General features: G+C 37.1%; 2 protein-coding genes across 4 annotated transcripts in view; one reads left to right on the top strand and one right to left on the bottom strand.

Annotated features, from left to right (window-relative positions):
- Positions 1-4,519, top strand: part of LOC107738477 (integrin alpha-6-like) — a gene marked incomplete at its 5' end in the record, with an annotated part of 31,470 nt that extends 26,951 nt beyond the window's left edge. The window contains 11 exons of the mRNA XM_016550237.1: positions 848-931; positions 1,071-1,150; positions 1,267-1,344; positions 1,447-1,549; positions 1,723-1,896; positions 1,982-2,080; positions 2,365-2,475; positions 2,924-3,022; positions 3,172-3,297; positions 3,447-3,540; positions 4,088-4,519. Coding sequence (XP_016405723.1) covers positions 848-931; positions 1,071-1,150; positions 1,267-1,344; positions 1,447-1,549; positions 1,723-1,896; positions 1,982-2,080; positions 2,365-2,475; positions 2,924-3,022; positions 3,172-3,297; positions 3,447-3,509 — 1,017 coding nt within the window. The remainder of the gene's footprint in view (positions 1-847; positions 932-1,070; positions 1,151-1,266; positions 1,345-1,446; positions 1,550-1,722; positions 1,897-1,981; positions 2,081-2,364; positions 2,476-2,923; positions 3,023-3,171; positions 3,298-3,446; positions 3,541-4,087) is intronic.
- Positions 4,520-4,740: 221 nt separating this feature from the next.
- LOC107738468 (neurabin-1-like) overlaps positions 4,741-15,793 on the bottom strand; it is a 32,324-nt gene continuing 21,271 nt past the window's right edge. For 2 of the 3 annotated variants that reach the window (XM_016550231.1, XM_016550230.1), the window contains exons 13-19: positions 13,805-14,132; positions 13,613-13,670; positions 12,398-12,469; positions 12,035-12,239; positions 9,105-9,221; positions 7,254-7,442; positions 4,741-7,173 (exon numbers count right to left, since the gene is read on the bottom strand). In XM_016550231.1, the coding sequence (XP_016405717.1) occupies positions 6,997-7,173; positions 7,254-7,442; positions 9,105-9,221; positions 12,035-12,239; positions 12,398-12,469; positions 13,613-13,670; positions 13,805-14,132 (1,146 nt within the window). In that variant the 3' untranslated portion in view covers positions 4,741-6,996. The remainder of the gene's footprint in view (positions 7,174-7,253; positions 7,443-9,104; positions 9,222-12,034; positions 12,240-12,397; positions 12,470-13,612; positions 13,671-13,804; positions 14,133-15,793) is intronic. The other variant, XM_016550232.1, reaches the window with a different exon arrangement.

Below are 15,793 nucleotides of genomic sequence, written 5' to 3'. Positions count from 1 at the left end.
TTCAGATGTATTTCCAAGAAAAAAATATCGTCTTATATTCGGGACAATACGGTAATTAAAATGCGCCCATCCATAAAAAAAAAAGTGTCTCACACGGCTCTGGGGGGGTGAACAAAGGCCTCCTGTAGCGAATCTATGCGTTTTTGTAAGAAAAATATCCATATTTAAAACGTAATAATCACTTTAATGTAGCTTGGTATAATGTAGGTCAGCTTTGCACATGCGCCGCTCAGAAGTGACAAACGTGGAAACGCAGCGGAGAGATCTAAACAAAACAACGGTCACGAATTATAAGTACAAAACGAGGATTTGTAAAGATGAATGTCAGAGGATTTCGATATAAGCCAAGAGGAGACTGGCTTTCCTTTGCTAAAGTAAGGAAACTTTGCTTCCTTTGATCCTGTTAGCAAACGTTGGTTTTCACGAGACTCACCGGCGCATGCGCAACGCCGACATCATAGGACAGACGCCCGGAACTGCTTTCGTTTACAACAGTGAGATAAAGCTAGATTCAAGTGATTATTACGTTTTGAATATGGATATTTTTCTTACAAAAACGCATCGATTCGCTACAGGAGGCCTTTATTCACCCCCCGGAGCTGTGTGAGGCACTTTTTTATGGATGGGCGCTTTTTATTTAACTTCTTTTGGACTGATGCACTGCAACACCCGCTGACTGCAATGATAGAGCTTGGAATAGCCGGGACAATTTTTAATATAACTCCGACTGGATTCGTCTGAAAGAAGAAAGTCATATACACCTAGGATGACTTGAGGGTGAGTAAAACACAGCCTAATTTTCATTTTTGGGTGAACTAACCCTTTAAGTGATCTTAAATCTTTACAGGATAAACCAGTCATCTGTCTAGCCAATCAGAATGGGTCACAAGCCGATTGTGAACTTGGAAATCCATTCAAAAGAGATGCTGAGGTGAATATTTAAAGTATATTAGACAATATAATAGTATTTATTTTTATTTTTATCGCTATTGTTATTTTATGGTATTATAATAGAAAAGCTCTATTTTTGGTGTGTGGACTTACTTTTGAAAAAAAAAAAACTTTTTTAGACAACTTTTTACATCATTCTGAACACGGGTGGAATTTCTTTGGATACCACTGAAATTGAAATTGACCTTAAACTCAAAACGTGAGTAGCAACATAACTCTTGCCAAAGGCACAGTATCAGTTTAGTATTTTCTTTTGTTTTAAGCATGTCAGAATTCATAGATTCATGTTTCCATTTTTCGTTTTGTTAATTGCAGGACAAGTGATCAGAAGCAGTTACAAGCAATCAAAGCCAAAGCCATTGTTAAGATCCAGCTGCTGTTGTCCCTCTCAGGGTAGGTTTGCAAACTGCACTATAATTTCCCATATTCTGATGATGATAATATCAACGACCTATATTTGTATCTTCATGCACTGTCATCATGTATCATCTACAGCATTGCTAAGCCATCTCAGCTCTACTTTACTGGAGGAGTTAAAGGAGAGAGTGCAATGAAGTTGGCATCTGATGTCGGCAGTCCAATTGACTATGAATTCAGGGTGACCATTAGAGTTCCTAACATTTTGTAAATAAAGCATACATTTTACATGTACAATACTTCCTTTGGTTTGTTTATACAATATTTATTTATTTGCATTCTAACTATCTTACATGTCACAATATTTAGAGGCTTTTTAAAAAGATGGATCCTGTTAAATATATTGATTTACAGGTTACAAACTTGGGCAAACCCCTTAAATCATTTGGCACGGCTTCTATGATTATCCAATGGCCTAAGCATACCTCTCAAGGCAAGTGGCTGCTGTACCTCATGAAGATGACCTCAACCGGTTTAGACAGCTTCATCTGCTCCAATCAAGATGAAGTCAACAAACTCGGTTTAAAGGTAGTCCTAGTCAAAATTTGTATTATTCCAAGTTGCATCCATATAGAAATGAACTGATTATTTGTTCTGTTTTACGGTTATCTAGGAGCCTTCAGTGTCACGAACTAAACGTGAAATTGGGGAAACTCCTGCAAAAGAGGGAACAGTCTCTCTTTTTACTGACAAGAGGAAATACACAGTTTTGGTAAAGTCACCCAAACATGAAGCATACTGTGCATTCAGAAAGTATTCAGACTAATAGTCTAATTTTTAACATCACTACACTAAATACCCCACAATGAGTTATAACTTAGCAAATATTTTCAAAAGGAAAAACTGAAATATCACATTGACAGAAGTATTCAGATCCTCAAAACAATAAGTAAAAGCATTTTAGCTTAAGGCTGCAAAACTAAAGTCTGAATATGCCCTGTGTGTGTTTCCTTGGGCGTCTTGTTTCTAATCACTGTCTTCTTGTTGTGTTTTTAGTCGTGTGAGGATGGGGCGGAGTGCATCACATTCAAATGTCATCTAACGGGAATGGACAGCAATGCTGTCATCAGCCTGAGAGCTTACCTTTGGAACTCTACCTTCCTGGAGGTGAGTGTGATCATTCAGTAGGATGTTTTTTTTTTAATGGCATAATCTATTAAATGTATTAATAATAAATTATTATTACTTCTTTAAAAAATAATATTTTAACAAAACTGCTTGACTGCTTATTAATATAAGAAAAAAAGTGAGTGTGTCAAGGTAAAAATGTCATGTAGTAGGATTAATAATTGATGAAATCCATAAAAATACTTTGCAAACTGTGTTTAAAAACCTTTTCATCATCATATGAGATGTGTTCACTCATATGCATTACATTTTTCTTGAAAATGACAACATATGAAACCAACAAAATTACAGATAGAATGTTTCTAATAACTTGGCAGAGGTGTTATAAAGTAGAACCGTCTCATTCTTTAAAAATAAATATTTTCCCTTTTCTTTATCATGGACACTATATCATGTCATAAAACTATTAATAAACTATTTCTTACAGGACTATGCAAAATTGAACTACATTGACATTATTGTCAAGGCATCACTTGATTTCAAGACCTCAGCTACAAATATACAGCTGAAAAATGAGCCAGCACAGGTGAGGACATTTCAGCTTTTATCCATATATACTTCTCCTTCCATGTTTTGATCAGTTTGTCTTCTCTATCAAACTGACTTTATATGCAGGGTTGAAAACTCAGCTTGAGACGATAAGTGCATTTTGAAAGACAGTTTGTCCTGTTACAGGCACGCGTTACTGTGTTTCCCGAACGCAAAGTTGCGCAGTATGGCGGTATGCCCTGGTGGGTCATACTGGTGGCCATTTTACTAGGACTCCTTTTGCTGGGCCTTTTGGTGTTCTTGCTTTGGAAGGTAAGAACATATAACTAAACTCACAACCACACCCAACCAGGACTACCTAACCCTGTATTTACTGTCACTTTTATTAAAACAGATTTTCATCATTCTGTACTATTCACATGACTTTAAGTATTTAAAACACAAACCTTTACCCCTTTTAGTGTGGTTTTTTCGGCAAAAGCGACAAAGAACCTGAAAAAGAGAGGCTGACTTCAGATGCGTAAAGAGAAACAGAGAACGAGAACCTTTCTTAGGGTAAAAGATCTCACAGATCAAGTTGATCTGCGTGCTCAGAGCTAGCATGAAGAGCTGGATCAGCCCTAGCTTGAGTCTGACGCACATGCTGCCTGTCAATGCCTAGATGTGGGGTGATGGTGGCAGTTTCCATGGCTTTCATTGCTCAGACATAAGCAAAATGCTATGAGGAATGCAAACTAATCATGTATGAAGTTGTTGTTGGAAAAGAGTTTATACATGTTTGCATTCACTCAGCTTTCAAGTGCGTGTGACTGTGTATGACTGAGATTTAGCTTGATTTAGAAACTTGTACTTTTCTCTGGCCTGCTTGGGATGTTTATCGGAGCAACTCTCGCTTTCGGCACATACAGTTCTTTATACGGCCCGATTCTTGCTTATATCATCTTTAAACCATTTAATGTTTCGTTCTTTCCTCATGCTAGGCATGCTGCACACACTGCAAACAACACTACGTCTGTGTTTTTTGCTCATTTTCCTGTATAAATGATGCTGTTTAGCATTGTTAGCATGAACTTGCGCTAATTGTCTTTTTGTTTCTGAACAGTGTGGATTTTTCAAACGTTCCAAGTATGACGAAAGCGTCCCCAGTTATAATGCTGTGCGGATAAAGAGGGAAGAGAGGGGAAAAGAGCCGGGGAAAGAGGAAATGGATCCTCCGGAGAAGAAACAATGGATGACTTCTTGGAATGAGAATGAGAGCTACTCATAGCTAAATGCTAACCTGATTGAAAGCAAACCAAAGACTCCCTTCCTGAAGCCTTTAATGCTTATTTTTGCACACACTGAACTTTTCTTACTGTTACTACTCCATCAAAATGTGTAAGGAATCATTTGAGCTTGATAGAGGTTTTTAGAGATTGTATTACAAAATGGTGTCTGTCTGGAAGACATATGATGAACAAGGATAAAAAAAATAGGTTTACTTCAGTTTTGTTTTATATTAAAATTTGCTTCCATGTTCCACCCCGTTTTCATATCACAATTCACTTCTCATGCACACAGTAATGTATATACATTTAATGTATTTATTCACAGCAGATGGTTCTTTTGTACAAAGGCCAAAGATTTTAAATTTTTGTTTTGTTTTATGAATGGTTTGTGTCGGGGACTTCTTGGTTCGTTTTTTTCTTATCTTGATATCCAGCTAAAACTGCTTAGATGAATGTAAATATGTGTCTGGATTTTTTTATTTGTTGTTTTATTGTTAAAACCATTCAGGTACATATTTTATTTTCATACACGTTTTTTCCCCACTGTACTTAAACTACTAAAACTGGGACTGATTTATTAAGAATTACTTTGTTATAAATAGATGTTTGATATATTATCGGCTGCCACAATCCATTGTAAGATCAGCTTGTTCTTTTAATTTTTGAAGGTCATTTGAAATTATCTTTGTATGAATGTGAAGTTGCTTTAATTTTTTAAAACAGCACCTTTTGGCAATGCAAATGCTCAAATAATGAAAAGTATTCATTCTGTTTATGTGTAAAGTGACTTGTTGAATTGGTCAGTGGTGATGTCTGAATTTTAGCTACTTAAATTTATTAGCTCACACAAAATTGAGACTGAATTAATGAAATTGATTATTAGATATTTGGATATTAATTAGACATAAAAAAATTTTGCTGGACCTAAATTGATGAGGTACACATTTTTTAATTAAACAACTTGTTTTGGGGGTTTTGCAAAACACAAAATTTGTCACTGCCAAAACTTTTGGCCATGACTGTAGACTTGTGAGGTAGACAGGCACAGAAACTGATGCAGGTGACACAGACCAAGACTCATACTGAGGCATTCATTCAGACTGAGACAGATGCAGCAGCCGTAGTGAATGCCCTCCACTCTGTCTTACCAAGTCACCAATATCACAAGCTCAAGCTAGTGAAACATGTTCTGCTTTTATCAGAAACTCAACTATTTAATTTTCTCATAAAATAGTGACGCCATTAAATAAAATGTTGAGTTTTGTGCATATTAGTGTATAAGCATGTGTATTAGCTTTAAGGCAAGCAATATGCTAGTGTACGTATGTATGGACTAAAGGCTATCACACAAACGCACACTAAAAATGTAAGTTGTGAACAGATTATTGGAGTGCGTTTTACAAGAAAATACTGTATCAGTCTCTCTGCTTAAAAATTTCACATGTAGCTAATGTAATTAATTCACATGTAATGCATGTACATTTTAATAATGAAATAATTTAATCTTTTTTCATTATGTCACTACATTTAAAACAATAACATACTATGTCAAATAAATTTTTTAAGTTTTATAGATTGAAAACCTGGAAAGGCTTATTTATAAACTGAAAGGTTACTGGGATCCTACATCAATAGTACCTCTACCAACCTGCACAAGATAAAGTATCAAATAATAAGGCTAAGTCAATAAAGCATTTTCACATGTCGATATGAAATCACATAAAGTAGATCGCTAAGCTGACGCAAAACATCTGAATCAAAATGTCAGGTGTGCTTTGAAAGATAATTTAATTTACAGTTCATGAAATATCTTTGCAGCTACACGTGTCATAAGGTACAAACAAATGTCCCAGACATTTATTAAAAAAGACATAATAAAATTATATAATTGTAAAATATTTATTTATTAATACACATGTAAAATCATCATTTGTGACATAGAAGACAATGAATTACTCTCCTCTCTGCAGTAAAATGTACATTACTATGAGTTATGTACAGTAGACATAAAAAAAGGTGATTCTTTCCAAAAAAGAAAAGTCCAGGGTGGTGAAGTGCTCACTTAAAAGTGCACACTAGGAGAGGGAGCCGAAGCTTACCTGATGTGCTCTATTAACCCTGGGAATGTGTGCACATCACATGAGACATTCACACGTGGATTGTTAGTTCACTTTTGGCTAAAGTGCAGAGTGTGCACTAGCAGTTTGGCTCATGATAGTTTGCCGGTTAAATCTAAAGAACGAGATTAACAATCTCGGCATCTTTACTGACTGGCAGATATTTAACATCGGTGCCCTCTGGTGGACAGCTGTAAAATAGTTTTTAGTACCATGTGCAGCATCTTATAACACTCAACACTCATAGCCCTCAAGCAAATCAGTTAAAGGCAATGAAATATCCTTTCTGGATAATTAGATTAAGTTCCCATTTTCTCAAAGTGCCATTATGCATGTTGAATGTCAGTGTGATGGACAGGAATCAATTCTTTAACTCCTGGGTTGTGTCAAAATGAGATATTAATAACAAGCTTATCAAAGACACATTTACAGTAATATGTGTTCTGTCAGGCTTTACTGGCAGAAAACCTCTGGTATTTTGATGTGTTCACCCATGTTGTTACTTTCTCAGCAGTCTACAAATCATCTGTGTGTGTGAGACAGTCTACTCCATTTCTATCAGCACAAATTATCATTCCTTGGGACGGTGAGCGTGCACATTTGCAGCCCTTGACATTGTTACTACCTCAGCAGGCTGATTCAAGGTTCGTTGGTTGGCAGCTTTTAATCTTGGCCTCTTTCTCTCTCCCCCTTTCTTTTTCTTTTTTTACTTGCTGCTTTTCAAGTTTTTCCTGAGCCTTCTTCATGTCTTTTAATCTCCTTTTAATAGTGGAGCGATCTCTTTGACTAGAAATGCCAAGCTCCTGGAAGACACATATTTCAGTGTAACATTCTTTAAATCAATACTACAACCCAAAATTAATCAAAAAACACATGGACCAACCTTAAGTTTACTGCTGTCCAGGCACAAGAGATGTTGGCCATCCACACCTTTAGCTGTGAACTCAGCTATATACTGTTCCATATTCATGCCCATCAACCAGTGGCAGATCTGCTGATTGGTCCACTCGGAAAGTGGGCGGTTCTGCCACATGTACTGCTTTGCCGCTGGAAGAGGGCCATCATCAAGGGTCTGAAAACAAGAGCATTTTATAATGTAGTTATGTCAGAACTTGTGTGGAAGACTGCAATACACCATTCTCCCATGCAAAGAATGCTAACCCACATATGCTTGGCATATTTCACGCAAACTGCCTTTTAATTTTGTGTGCCTGAATTAAAAGCGCCTGTTTACAGATCAACAGACTCCTACCAGGGCAGACAAAATCTGGAGCACACTTACGAAATCAGGTCAGAAGCAGAGGAAGACATCAAGAAAGGAGGCAAGACTAAGACAGACTAAAATATGAAAGGAGATGTTCTGAAAAATGTTGTCGTAGCTCTTTTCAATAAAATATAGTGACCAGGGTCTGCTAAGCTCCAGAACGAAAAACAAAAAAGCACCATTCGGTCATAAAAGTAGAAGAATCTTCTTAAATCTTCTTAAGTTTTTAGTACATTAACGTGTTTATCAGATGCTTTTCGCCAAAGTGACTTACAATAGAGGAACAATAAATTTGTCAATAACGTTTATTTATTCTTTCATCTTTTCATATTTTTGCCTTTTTAAGGATTTTGTTAAGGCAAAACACTGACAAAACAAAAATAATTTTGTTGAGATTTACTTTGCACATTTATTTAATTTCATATATAGATATGAAAGTGATAAGTATGAAAGATATAGGTGAGAAATGTAGTTTCTCACATAAAACTACAGTATTGTATGGCTTCAGAAGGCTTGTAAATGAATATAGTGTGTGAGTCATAAACTATTTTTATGAGACTTTCATGGTGCTTTTTTGAACATTTTGGAGTTGAACATCTCATAAAATGCTCCTAAAAGAGCAGAGAACATTTCCTTTTGTGTTCCTTGAAGAATGTAAGTCATACAGGTTTGTAAGGATATGAGGGGGGGATAAGTAATGATTGTTTTTTTTATTATAAACTATTCCTTTAATATTGAGCCACTGACACACCCAACACAACTTGTGAAATAATGTTACCTGTGGCAACATCTTACCAACAGGGCGTAGGAAGGCTGTTGCAATCATTTGGGAAATTCCACATACCGTGCACATAAAAAATGACACTGGAGAGCTGCCTCACTCACAACCACACCCATATACTCCATATGGATAACAGAATTCACTGCGGAAAGATCCTAACCATAGGCAGGAAGCACAGAATGAACAGCCTGGATGTTTTAAGAGGGGAGAAACTTGCTCTCCTGTGCCTCACTATGCACAGATGGAAGAGCCTAAAAGTCACATTTACTTGTGTGCCTGATGAAATTTCACAAGTGAAATCCAGTCATTTCAATAGGAATCCATGCAACTGGGAGTTTCATGTGAGGGCAAAAAAGTTCACACAGATTTCACTAGTGTTCAAGTTGGCCACGCATATTCGCCGCATTGACCAAAAGAAAGCTGTTTGGTTTGAAAATGACTTGCTGAAATTTTACAGAATGACATGCATGCTGAACTATCACCTCTTTCTCAAAGCTATGAGTATGATCTCATTCTTTCCATTCCTCCCTCACGACGCACACATTCCACCGGCGATACTTGCTCTCCTCTTCAAAACACCTCACAAACCAAAAGTTCACATTCAGGGCTGATCAAATATATACATATGATGAATGCTAACCATTAACTACAGGAAAAGCTCATGCAGTGGTGACCCCACGGCCTCTCACCTCACAGGAGGAGAAGGTATGTGTGTGCGAGCGCCCGAGGAGACGGGGCTCTTTGAGTAACCCTGCCAACACAGAGCGAGGGCTACCTGCGATCGAATCATCCGTAACAGACAAGCTCTGTAACAAGTAGAACACGGGGACATAAACATATAAACATACACAAACAGACACATAAACAATTACTCACAAACAGTTTTCACAGATACAGTATTTATAGGAGGATGCTTGGAATGCTATTTAGCATGCACCTTTAAAGCAGATAATGCTAATGGCTTAAAGGGATAGTTCACCCAAAAATGAAAATTCTGTCATTAATTACTCACCCTCATGTCGTTCCAAACCCATAAGACCTTCGTTCATCTTCGGAACACAAATTAAGATATTTTTGATGAAATGTGAGAGCTCTCAGATCCTGCATAGACAGCAACACAACTGTAATGTTCCCAGGTTCAGAAACGTAGTAAGGACATCGGTAAAACAGTCCATGTGACATCAGTGGCTCAACTTCAGTTTTGCGAAGCTACGAGAATACTTTGAGCGCAAAGAAAACAAAAATAACAATTTATTTAACAATTTTTCTCCCCCGAGTTACGTCTTCCGCCATTTTAGAAAGTATCACAAAGCATACGCACGCTTTCCCCCCAGCGTAAACAACGCTGATTACGCAGATTACATTCATGCGCGTGTTTTCTCCCCCGAACGTAAACAACACTGATTACGTCGATAACGTTCTTGGGTGCTCTCCAAAATGGTGGAAGACGTAACTCGGGGGAGAAGAATTGTTAAATAAATTGTTATTTTTGTTTTCTTTGCACTCAAAAAGTATTCTCGTAGCTTCGCATTACCGATGTCCTTACTACGTTTCTGGACCTGGGTACATTACAGTTGTGTTGCTGTCTATGCAGGATCTGAGAGCTCTCACATTTCATCAAAAATATCTTAATTTGTGTTCCGAAGATGAACGAAGGTCTTACGGGTTTGGAACGACATGAGGGTGAGTAATTAATGACAGAATTTTCATTTTGGGGTGAACTATCCCTTTAAGGGCCACTAAATGTGTAATATCAATGCAAACATCTAATCAAGTCCTCAACGTTCAGGCTAAGACTGAGAGTTTTGGTGTACAAGATCATTCAAAATAATGAAAAAACTTTTAAAAAATAGTTTACGTGCAAAGTTCATAGAAATGCATTATGTACATTTAATGATATCAATGTTGCAACAAAGTAAAAAGTAAAACAAATATTTTCCTTATACTTTGAATACATGCGAGTGTACACATCTTAATCATTTTCAAAAAGTTTTTAAAATAAAGCTTAAAAATGTTTTTACAAATATCATATCTTATATTAATGATTTAATTAATACATAATATGTTTTTATCAAAAACATGTTAAACATTTTTTAACACATTAATTGAAGAAAGAAAAGAAAAGAATGTCATATAATTGACTTAATTTCTAAATGACCCTAAACACATTTTATTTACTGCATTTGTGGCTTTGTTTGTTTTCTCTCTCTCTTGAATGCTTGTTTGAATTAAATGTGGATAAATGGACCGGTGGCAAGCGGTGATATTACCTTCAGTGCCTGGGAAACTGTACCAGTGGAGAACAATTCCAGAAACCAAAACCAGTAGAAACACAAAACTACTTTGTATTACTTGTAAGAGCTGGCAATGGAGCACTATCACACAATACAACTATCGTGCATCCCTATCATGTGTTAGTGAACTAATGAATATCTAAACCTGAATTAAATCAAGTTATTAAAGTATTAAAACCATCAAGAACGATCACTCCCTAGTGTGCGTTCTTAGACACAAACTACTTCTAGTTAATAAATTACCACAGTCCATGGCAATGCTCCATTACGAAACAGGATTGGGCTTTATCAATGTGGGCAAAAGGGTTTATTGTGAAAGAATGCATGGAGCATTTCATCGTTAAACAAAGCCACATCAAAAACTAGTCCACTAGGGTTAGTAGCTGAGTTAGTAACTGAGTGTTCTACTGTCCTCACACAAAAGATACATTAGCTGGAGGACCAACTGAATACAGTACCAAATTTAAGGAATGAGAGAGAAGAGATGGCCAGGAGAGGTTGGTCTGCTTTAAAGAAGATTTAATAAAAAACACATTCCGCATAAGCCAAATTACATACAGTAGGGTCCAATGTGATGATCCTGTTATCCAGCACAATTCAAGAATGTTCCAATAGAAGCAAGAACATCTGACCGTTTATACAAAGGGGTTGTAGTGACCTAATTGTGTAGAATCTTAAAAATGTGTTATTCATTTTACATCACATACACTCTTAAAAATAAAGGTGCTTCACGATGCCATAGAAGAACCTTTTTGTCTAAATGGTTCCATAAAGAACCTTTAACATCTGAAGAACCTTTCGGTTTCACAAAAGGTTCTTTGTGGCGAAAGAAGGTTCTTCAGATTATAAAAAGGTAAGAAAGTAAAGATGGTTCTTTAAAAAACCTTTGACTGAATGGTTCTTTGTGGAACCAAAAATGGTTCTTCTATGGCATCGCTTGAAGAACCTTTTGAAGCACCTTTATTTTTAAGAGTGTAGCTTTCTTTGTTTTTAACAAATTCCTAAAACTTTGTTTATTGCCAGCTTAAAATTAGATTTTGAATCCCAGATATTCAGTATGGTTTAGTTACTGTCTTCTCCAAACCAAAATAGTACAGTACAGCCTTCGTAATACCTCTAATTACAAAACTTTACTTAAATGACATCCAGGAATGCAACAAACTGCAACCTTGCAAAGTGCAAACTGAATTCATTTTAAATGGCTCAACCCCAATGAGTCGCTTAAAAATGAATGCATTAAATTACTGACAGCACAACATGTCAACTAATTTCTTCTTCTTATTAAAGACAGTTATGGAAAAAAAAAACACCTGGACCCTACTCACCTTGTTTGCACAATCCTCTATGTATCCCTCTGAAGGAGTGCGAGGCAGACTGGTACTGGACGCAGAACGGTCTTTTTCTCGCTCTCTCTCTTTTTCCCTCTCTCTGTCCCCAAACCAGGAAAATGGCATACAGGAAGGGATGGAAGAGATGGAGTCAGAGGGGGAAACATTGCTGCTGGACTCATCCAGTAACTCTCCCGATCCCCTGAGTTTGGACAACAAAGAACCCTTGCTAATGAAGCTAATTAAGTAATGGAGATAAACTGATCTATATCAGAGAAGACCAACAGATTTAAAGTGATTTTAAACGAATTAACTTCAGTTAATGTAGTAGGTTAATATTAGGACATTTAATATTCACACCTGCTCCCTACAGATCCTCTGAGTGTGATGCTCTCCCGTTTTTTGCCTTTGCCTCCAGATCTGCGGATACCACTACAGGGCAACACAAAAGAAAGAATGGTTTAAATTTTTGGGCATTATCTACTTGATTGAGGAAAAATAGTCAAGATTAAATTGTATTATACTACTGGGCTGCTGAATGCTTGAATCTGATTGGCTGACAAACATTCTACGGTGTGCAATTATTTTCAGGGAAACGCACGGATAAGGTAGTTCCAGGCAGGTCTTGACCGCATTATATGTCTATATCACTTTGCCAAATGATTTCAGTTATTTCAAAGGTCCTTTACAGCTTACAACAGCAAAAGAACCAGAACCCACAATGACACTGACAAGAAAATAAACAACAAGATAAAAATCAAAATGTTAAATTATTTCCGCGTTTTTGCCACAAAATATGTTAAATTATGTACGAAAGCACTACTCTCTTTCTCCCACTCTCTCTCCTTTACAGACACACACACATACGGACACACACTCGCACAGAAACGTGTTGTCAGCGTTGCTCTGATGATTTTAATCAGTAAAATAGTTTAGCAACTTAAAAGCTACATGACATTTCTCACAAGCTTGGTAATAACGGCGCTGTTCTTGAAGAAGATAAACTTACAGTTTTGCTATTAGTAGAGACACTGCTGCCGAACACTGTTGAGATGCGCAGATTCAGGTAATTCACACACTTAATCTCTCTCTCTCTCTCTCTGTAATAACTTCATTAATAATTGCATTACTATCAATGGCTCAAGCCTCCGTTACTAGGTCTAAAATGATGTTTTGGAATTAGCAACGGAAGCGTGGAATGAGATGTGTAAAATCCTACACACAAGACCGTTTTAAGGACAAAAACCTAACGAATGCCTTGAAATACAACATCAGGCAATGTCTTAGTATAAGTGGAATAATTGACTCCGGTCCATTGAATTATCAGAAAATAATGCACACCAGAGGTGTAATGGCCACTCTGCATCATCACCTTCTGTGTGCATTATATTCTAACAATTCAACGGCCCATCTTCAATTATTCCTTACGTAATATATTCTAAATTGTACTGAAAGTTGGGACTTCCAGTTTTATGATTTGTCCCATTCATTTTTTTTTCTACAAATGGTCCATCTCCTCTCATTGTAATGTCTCTGATATTGGCACACAAGAGGTAGTTGCTGGCCAGGCCATACCTGAAATCTGGGAATCGTCTTTTGGTCTTTCGCGTTGGTGAACCATCACTCTCTTCATCTGTAAAACAAAGGAGCAATTCAAAATCTTGTAAATTTCCTCATAGTCTTTTGACTGATACTGATGAGCCTGAGCAGGAAAACCAGTGGAAGTAGGAGATATAAATAAAAAGTACTTCAAGAAATCAGTTGTACCTCTGCTCGCTCTGCTTTTGCTGCGCTCCTTGCCTTTGCTCCTCCGGTTTCTCAGGTTTAGGAACATACTAGAGGAGGACTGTGAGGAGGATGGGGACTGGGGAGCGGAGGAGTCTTTAGGTGGAGACAGGCTGGTTTGTGTGCTGCTGCTTCCTTGGGGTGTTTGGCCCTGAATGAATACATCATCTCTGCTTTCACTTCTTGGTTCACGTGTATGGTCATGACCAAACTGTATAGATGGAACAGGTATGGCTAGGCTCTCGAGGTAAGACCGCCTTCTTTCACTGTTTGATCTTTCCTGTTTGTTGTCTTGAATGCACATAGATTCCTATAAAATAAGATAAAATTAAACTATGATTTCTTCAATCCAAATTGTTAGGCAAAACACACAGGATGGGGGTCAATATATTAAAGTGCAGGTCATATGGGTTTTTGAAAAATATCTCTTTTGCAGTTTATAACGTAGCTATCCTTAATTGAAAACAGTCTGCAAAGTTGTTAATCAAAAAAGTGCATGATAAATAATGATATTGTCTCTCAAAAGAGAGAGTCGATTCTGAGTTGCCTTAACGAGTCGTCATATTTTCGAATCTTTTGCCTGTTACCGGTATACGTCACTGGGTAACACATTTGCATAATCCCTGCCTGCCCGCGAAATACGAACAGAGTCTGACCTGCCCACAAACACTTCCGCTAGTTAGTGTGTTTACATCATGTTGAGAAGACGCTGTGTTCAAGGATACCACAGAAATACAATTCGAACCTTTTGTTGTATGCATGTCATTTTACCAAGGACTGCTTCTCTAATCTTGGCTTTTATCTTCTTAATTTGGACTAACAAGCTCTCCGAAGCACAGCCTGCAAGTACGATTGATACGTTATGTGTACATTTTCAATTGAGTTTTTGTGCTAATATGTGATGTCTAGTGCAGCTTTAGGTTTCCAGGTCAAGCACGATATTACTGTCTTACTGAAGTAGTTCTGATAATTCGCTGTGAACCCACTATTTCCTAAGAATGTGTCGATTAATGTAGACTGCGTTATTCTAATTACTTCGTTTAATAATAAAGAATGTAATGTAGCACACAGACTTTATAATCATTTTGAAATTGCTGTTTATTTTGCTGCACCGGCAGTTATAGGGTTAATGCGGGAGAGACGAGCGAGTTAGTTAGGCTGGTGCGCCTGTGATACAGCTGTTCTGCGTTCTGATTAAAAGTTAAGACAGCGTCTTTTGTCTGCCGTCCTTCATACATTACAGTAGACATATTTTGGTTTACAAACTGTATCGTTTCATCAGTTAGTCACGTTAGCACTCGGCTAACGTATCCACCATTATTGTTTTGTTCACAGTTTAGCAGCTAAACTTTAGCTGTGGGCACGATTCGCTTGCATAAGTGTTTTTGTATGTTATGTCATTATTATAAGAACGGATTGGAGCACTATATTATTGTTCTATGTAAAGGTGCTTTGTCAATGGTAGCGCTGGCTAACTTGCTCAAGGACTCCTCTCTGTGCCAATCACAGCAGGCTTGGCCAGCTGACCAATCAGAGCAGAGTAGGCTTATGGAAGGGAAGGGTTTGCTCCGAACTTGCTTCGAACGAACCGTTTAGAAATCATTGGCAAATGACTCTAATATTAAATGTATATTCTGAGAAAATTACAATGTTTTCTGACCTTAGATGCATTTAAACCTGTTGTAGAGGACTCCAACACAATATTAGGACATTTTTAAAATACCATATGACCTGCTCTTTAAACAAATGCTGTGTGTAAATACAATGAACACCCTGGAAGTTACAGAACAGCTAATGTCACTTGCAGAACCTTACATAAGTGTACCGTCCACATTCACTCATATACCCAGTGAAGTCACAACACAAAGTACTCACAAGATCAGTAGAGTGAAAAATAAATATAAAATTTATTCCAATTTTCAAAGTGTTAATATAGGCTTTTCTCAACACACCAATGAAAATCCAATAACT

The sequence above is a fragment of the Sinocyclocheilus rhinocerous genome, unplaced genomic scaffold (assembly GCF_001515625.1).
Source record: "Sinocyclocheilus rhinocerous isolate Xijiao unplaced genomic scaffold, SAMN03320098_v1.1 scaffold1907, whole genome shotgun sequence".
Lineage (NCBI taxonomy): Eukaryota > Metazoa > Chordata > Actinopteri > Cypriniformes > Cyprinidae > Sinocyclocheilus > Sinocyclocheilus rhinocerous.
This window is presented reverse-complemented; position numbering and strand designations above follow the sequence as displayed.